The sequence below is a fragment of the Macrobrachium rosenbergii genome, chromosome 46, assembly GCF_040412425.1.
Source record: "Macrobrachium rosenbergii isolate ZJJX-2024 chromosome 46, ASM4041242v1, whole genome shotgun sequence".
NCBI classification, from domain to species: Eukaryota; Metazoa; Arthropoda; class Malacostraca; order Decapoda; family Palaemonidae; genus Macrobrachium; species Macrobrachium rosenbergii.
Genome location: NC_089786.1, coordinates 23584531 through 23590301, shown reverse-complemented (window position 1 = coordinate 23590301; position 5771 = coordinate 23584531). Strand labels below are relative to the sequence as shown.

Sequence of the window (5771 nt, the reverse complement as noted above, 5' to 3'; positions counted from 1 at the left end):
TAAACTTAAGCAAGATTTTGGGTAAAAAAAAAAAACATTTCCGAAATGTCGTTGCATAAATGAGAAGTATAAACAAGAGAGAGAGGGGGTTATGGGGTGGTAGGGGAGGAATGTTGATGATTGCGTGCCCATAGGAAGACTATAAAATCAAGACACAACACTAAAATAATTTTAGAGAAAAAAAAAAGATTCAAAGAAAACAGACAACATCTGGTTAATATTACCGATTGACTGCAAATTTCCTTTTACCTGACTCGCGTGGTATTTGTAGTTCCGTTGCTTGTGTTTTTAAGAACTCTGGAAAAAGTAAAAAAAAAAAAACATTGTTTTATTGATACAAAAAAACAGAATTAGTGAAACGGAATTCCTCAACTTAGCAGACGTAACCTTATTTATCAACTACATCTCAGCAGATCGTCTTTGTTTTCGTAGGTTACCTTTTCAGACATGATGCATATCTTAAATTTAAAGATGATTATAAAGCACCGCTTGTCTCAGGCTAGAAGTTATTTAGAAGCACTGTTAGGCATGTTGAAATATAGGTTATACTACAGAGTCTTTGTTGCTTAACATAGCTTTTTATTCATCAGGACCCATAACCCCTAAATCACTCAGATCTGTCGATCACCAGAAAAAAAGATAATTACAGAGCTGGAACATTTTGAAATAATGTACTAGGATCATATTCCTACTCAAATTCTTCACAGTCTCTGGTGGCCATCGTATCTTTGTGGATTACTAACTTCTTGCTGCTAACCAACCTTAATAGGTAGACTAATTCCATTTGGTCTCCAATAACCAATGTGACTGCTTTGAATATCCACCTGATAAAACCACCTGAGAGTCTAAGTTACTGATCTACAACTCCAGTGTCCAGTCTGAGTATGTGGATTACTCACTTACCACTACAGACCCGGCTGAGAATACAGACTCCTAGCGTGTTTGTTCAAGTGACCTTTCCGACTATGCTGATTACTCACCTAACTCTTGCAACTAGGCAAGGTTTGAAGGCTAGGCTACTAAAATATTAGTTTTAGTGACTAACCTACTTGTATCGTTTACTCACCAGGCGCTCGCTGCCCATCTGAGTTTTTGGCTGCTCATTGACCCTTCGAGTATCTCAACTCATTACTACTCACCTATTAACGCCAATAAACAGCCTGAGTGATTTGGCTATTTACTTATGTCTAAACTGTTCTGATTATGTTGTCTTCCCAGCTAGCCAAAGCAATTATCCTGAATGCTTTGGTTATTTACTTAACAGTAGCAACTGGGCACTTGACATCATAAACTACCTTTAGTATTTTAGTGTAGTTCAGACAATCAGATAAGTGTACGTGCTATTTTCTTAACGTTAAGAAGCAGCCGGAGTCTATGGGTTATATGGCTGTTAGCACCAGAGGCCAACACAAGAGGATAGGCTGCCGACATATGAGTGTCAGAGATTGGTCTGCTAATATAAGTTACTCTATAAGTAGGCTACTAGCAACCAGCTGGAGTTTATGGTATGCCCTCCTGTTCATGTAACAGACCACGCTGAACTTGCAGGACTCCTAACAATAACAACGATTTTGAAGGTGCGTGCAACTCACCTATTAGCACCAGTGACCGGCCGAAGGGTGTGGGACTGAGACAGAGAGTGGTGACCTTCATCCTGACGGACTACAGAGCAAAGCGCCCTCCGGAATCCCTTCCTGAAGTTTCTGGACATGAAGCCGTACACGATAGGATTGGTGGAACTGTTCGAGAGAAAGAGAAGACTTTACGGGTCATAGATATTGATAAGTATTCGCTTCGAAATTATTAATAAATACGGAAAGCGTGAAACCTAATGGTGGTACCTGCAGTTGTAAGTAAAAAGGACAAAAGTTAAGCTTCATCCCTGAGGGAAAAAATAACATTGCTGCCAAAAGGAAACATGTTTGTAATAAGAAGCGAAAACAAAGTTTGCAAACTTTGATAAGAATTATAGCTTTACATCATTACTGAAGAGATGAAAGAGGGTTACTGCAAATCAAACAAGGAAATAGACTGTTACATCTTCAGAGACAAGGTGACCTCAGTGGTAAGAATCAAGAGAAAGTATGTCATGATGCTAACTAACATAACTTCTCGAGGGCAGTATTTTATTTATTTATTATTTTTTTTTTTTGATGAGTCGACCCATCGCAGTCACCTTTTATAAACAGTGCGATGACATGAAAAGCAATCGGCTCAGGAGATTCAAATTTTGTATCTTGAATCCGTTTCATTTTGTAGATGGTGCTCTCGCTTCTGTAATGAGGGAGATAGGGAGGGAGGCCGTTCGCTTCATCGGTCACAAGGAACACTTAAACAATACGAAAAAAACAGACACAAGAAATGTTCGTAAACAGACACGCGTTGTTATAAAGAAAATCTTTGATGCTTCAGAGAGGAAAAAACCCATAAACATTTATTCGGAAACCAGATGTCAAGAGGAAGTAAAATGAGGTCGTCAAGAGGTAATAATTATGACGAAGAAATAAAGGAAGAACGAGTATAAATAAAAGTAAAGAATAAAAAGGAAGTTAAGTTCCATGGTAAAGGAGTAAGAAAAATCTTGCAAATGCAGAGGGAGAGAGGGAAATAAGCATTATACTTCACGTGCCGACAAAGACATCGTTAAGTCAATGAAGAATCGAGATGCCTTTGTTCCATTATGCATTCGAGTCGAGCACTTGGAAGAGATTTCAAGTCGTGAAGAAAGAAATTTCTTAAAATACAATATACTGTCTACAATATGTAAAATATCTACAATAAGCCTGAGGACGTTCATGAAATACAGTAACCCCAGGACCTGTAAGTAGTTCCTGAGAATGCCTTACGCCACACTCGGTCAATATTATGACAGGCTGCTTTGCCTCGTCCTTTCCTTCTTCAACTGCGTTGCTTTCTGCCCTTTGCTTTTATCCGTTGGCCTTGGTGTCTTCATTCCAAGCTGTCCAGCTTATTTAACTTTGTCTTTCGTCAGTATTCGACTTCATATGTGAACAAATCCTTCGAACGAACATAATAACTCATTAAGGTAACGATAACAATATTGATAATGGTAATAATAAAAACACTCATCCCATTTCATCCGTACAAGCACCCCCAACCCCTGCCCTGCCCTGATGAAAAACCTCGGTTTTCATAACTGAGAAAAATTGAAAATTATGTTCTTCGTATTTCTCCTCCAACCCTCTTTCGAATATGCCTGTTTCCACAATGAATTTGAATTTCAAGTAATTTCATTCCCGACTTCCATTCCCGTCAACAACCCTTGCAAACAGAAAAATGAAATGAAAATGCAAAGGATACCGTTATGGGTTTAGTAGTTGAGCAGAAAGAATGAGTCTTTAGAAAATAAGTGTTCTTCATGATATTTTGTGAATCGTCAGTTTTTTCCCTTTCATTATTTGCACATCCACACTATAAAAGTGCAGGTATAGTGAAGGCCCGGAATTATCAACCATTTTTGAAGCAATATTTTGCAGGTCAGTAAATTGCTTCAAATTTTCCAGCCGTAATGTGTACAGAGCATTCAGTATGCACCCTGGACGATCACATTTTCGGGTCGGTGCTGAAAGTGCTAACAAATGTGGATGGTCTGGCTTGCCCATAACACTCCCGCGGAACTCTCAAAACAAAGGAAAAGCTAGTTTTCTGGCATCTATTATTATTATTATTATTATTATTATTATTATTATTATTATTATTATTATTACTTGTGTTCTAGCATTTTGTTGTTGTTGACTGATAACTTTTTTTAAACTGGTGTCTCAATTTTAGTTTTCTGTAAAGAAAACTGTTGTGCCGGCTTTGTCCGTCCGCACTTTTTTCTGTCCACACTTTTTCTGTCCGCCCTCAAATCTTAAAAACTACCGAGGCTAGAGGGCTGCAGATTGGTATGTTGATCATCCACCCTCCAATTATCAAACATAGCAAATTGCAGCCCTCTAGCCTCAGTAGTTTTTATTTTATTGAAGGTTAAAGTTAGCCATAATCGTGCTTCTGGCAACGATATAGGATAGGCCACCACCGGGCTTTGGTTAAAGTTTCATGGGCAGCGGCTCATACAGCATTATACCGAGACCACCGAAAGATAGATCTGTTTTCTGTGGCCTTGATTATATGCTGTACAGAAAACTCGATTGCTCCGAGGAAACTTCGGCGCATTTTTTACTCGTTTCCTGGTGTTATTAATGAAGTGCCTGAAATCTGAAACAACCCGTCCTCTTTGCCGCTTCTCCAACACCTGTCACCTTCTTCCTGTGGGAGAAGCAGCTGACGCTACTTTCATTGCTGAGTCTTAAGGTTTCTTCCTTTCTTTTCTCTCTTCTTGTTTTCTTCTGGTCTGGGCAAGAGATGGGCGTTAGGTTGCCCAGCTCGTTGACGTTTGCCTTTGGAGGCACATCTTGATATAATATACATATATATATATATATATATATATATATATATATATATATATATATATATATATATATATATATATATATATAGTGTGTGTGTGGTTGTGTGTATGTGTGTGTGTATAAGTGTATGTGAGAGAGAGAGAGAGAGAGAGAGAGAGGAGGAGGAGGAGGAGGAGGAGGAGGAGAGGAGTATAAATACTATAATTTAGATTATATATCTGGATAGTGAATGAATGTGGCTAATGGCATTTTATTCGTATGAGCATTGGTGGGCCTATTACAGACTCCAAGTACTAAGGAAAGTGTAAATTGAGTATATATGTACTCCAGTAGGAAACAAACGTATCTAAATTGGTTAGATCTTTGTGTAGAGACCCGAGCTAGGCATAACTTTAAGCAGGTAATATAGGTGTCAAGTTTATGCCTTTGTGCCTATAGAGATGAGAGACAGGCATAGCACAAAGTAGATGATTTAATTTACATATATTGCTTTTGGGTACGGAGGTCCTAGACGGGTACAGGCTTAGGAGGGAATGTTAACACTAAATTTATTCTTTTTGGATACGTTTATCCGAGAGGGATCTACTAGTTCATGAAAGATAGAATTATTTATTGTGTTTTTTTCTTTTGTATTACGAGATGGACATAGAGGAAAGCAAAAATCCAGACGTTAAATTTATTTATTTGTTTAATTTTCTTTTACGTGGGGGCCCTTATGACTTGAGTTGCGAACAGCGTAGAAAAAATGGTTTATTCTTTTCCAGCTGCAGAGACCCGTCACAGAAATACCTTCATGTAAAAGTTATTTCTTTTCAGTTTACTTGTTCCGAGTGCAGAAACCCGAAACGGACTTAGATTACAGAAAACATTACGGTAAAACTTTTTGTTTTTTTTTGAGATATCAAAAAGTCGGGAACCGTTGCTGTTAGCTTTAATATTTTTTCAGGTGCAGTCACGCGAGAATGGGAGGAGGTAAAGCAGAAAATATTCCAGTGAAATTGTCCCTATTTTTGGGTGCAGTGAACAGGACTGGGCAAAGCTGAAGGCAAAAATACTACTACTTCCTTTTTTATTTCTTTTAAGGGTGTAGAGACCCGTTGAAGGCCAGCTGGTGAAGTCAGCATGTTGACTTATAGAAATGTTGAAGGACCCCCTTCCATTAGAAGCGACATGTCTGCCTCTCAAATTGAGTAATTTTGTATTAAGGTTGTTACATTTTTTTCTATGGATTTACTGTAGTAGGTAATTGATAAATGTTCTTGGATTATGCCGGGGTCAGTCCTTTATTTTGATAAGTCGAACATAGTTCCCATTAAAAAAAAATGTTTCCCAAGATATTTTTGCGCGAACACT

General features: G+C 38.1%; 1 protein-coding gene across 1 annotated transcript in view; it reads right to left on the bottom strand.

The window, feature by feature from the left end:
* Positions 1 to 688: 688 nt before the first annotated feature.
* The window catches only part of LOC136830404 (G-protein coupled receptor 54-like), a 127155-nt gene continuing 122072 nt past the window's right edge, over positions 689 to 5771 (bottom strand). The window contains exons 7-8 of the mRNA XM_067089939.1: positions 1593 to 1739; positions 689 to 824 (exon numbers count right to left, since the gene is read on the bottom strand). Coding sequence (XP_066946040.1) covers positions 689 to 824; positions 1593 to 1739 — 283 coding nt within the window. The remainder of the gene's footprint in view (positions 825 to 1592; positions 1740 to 5771) is intronic.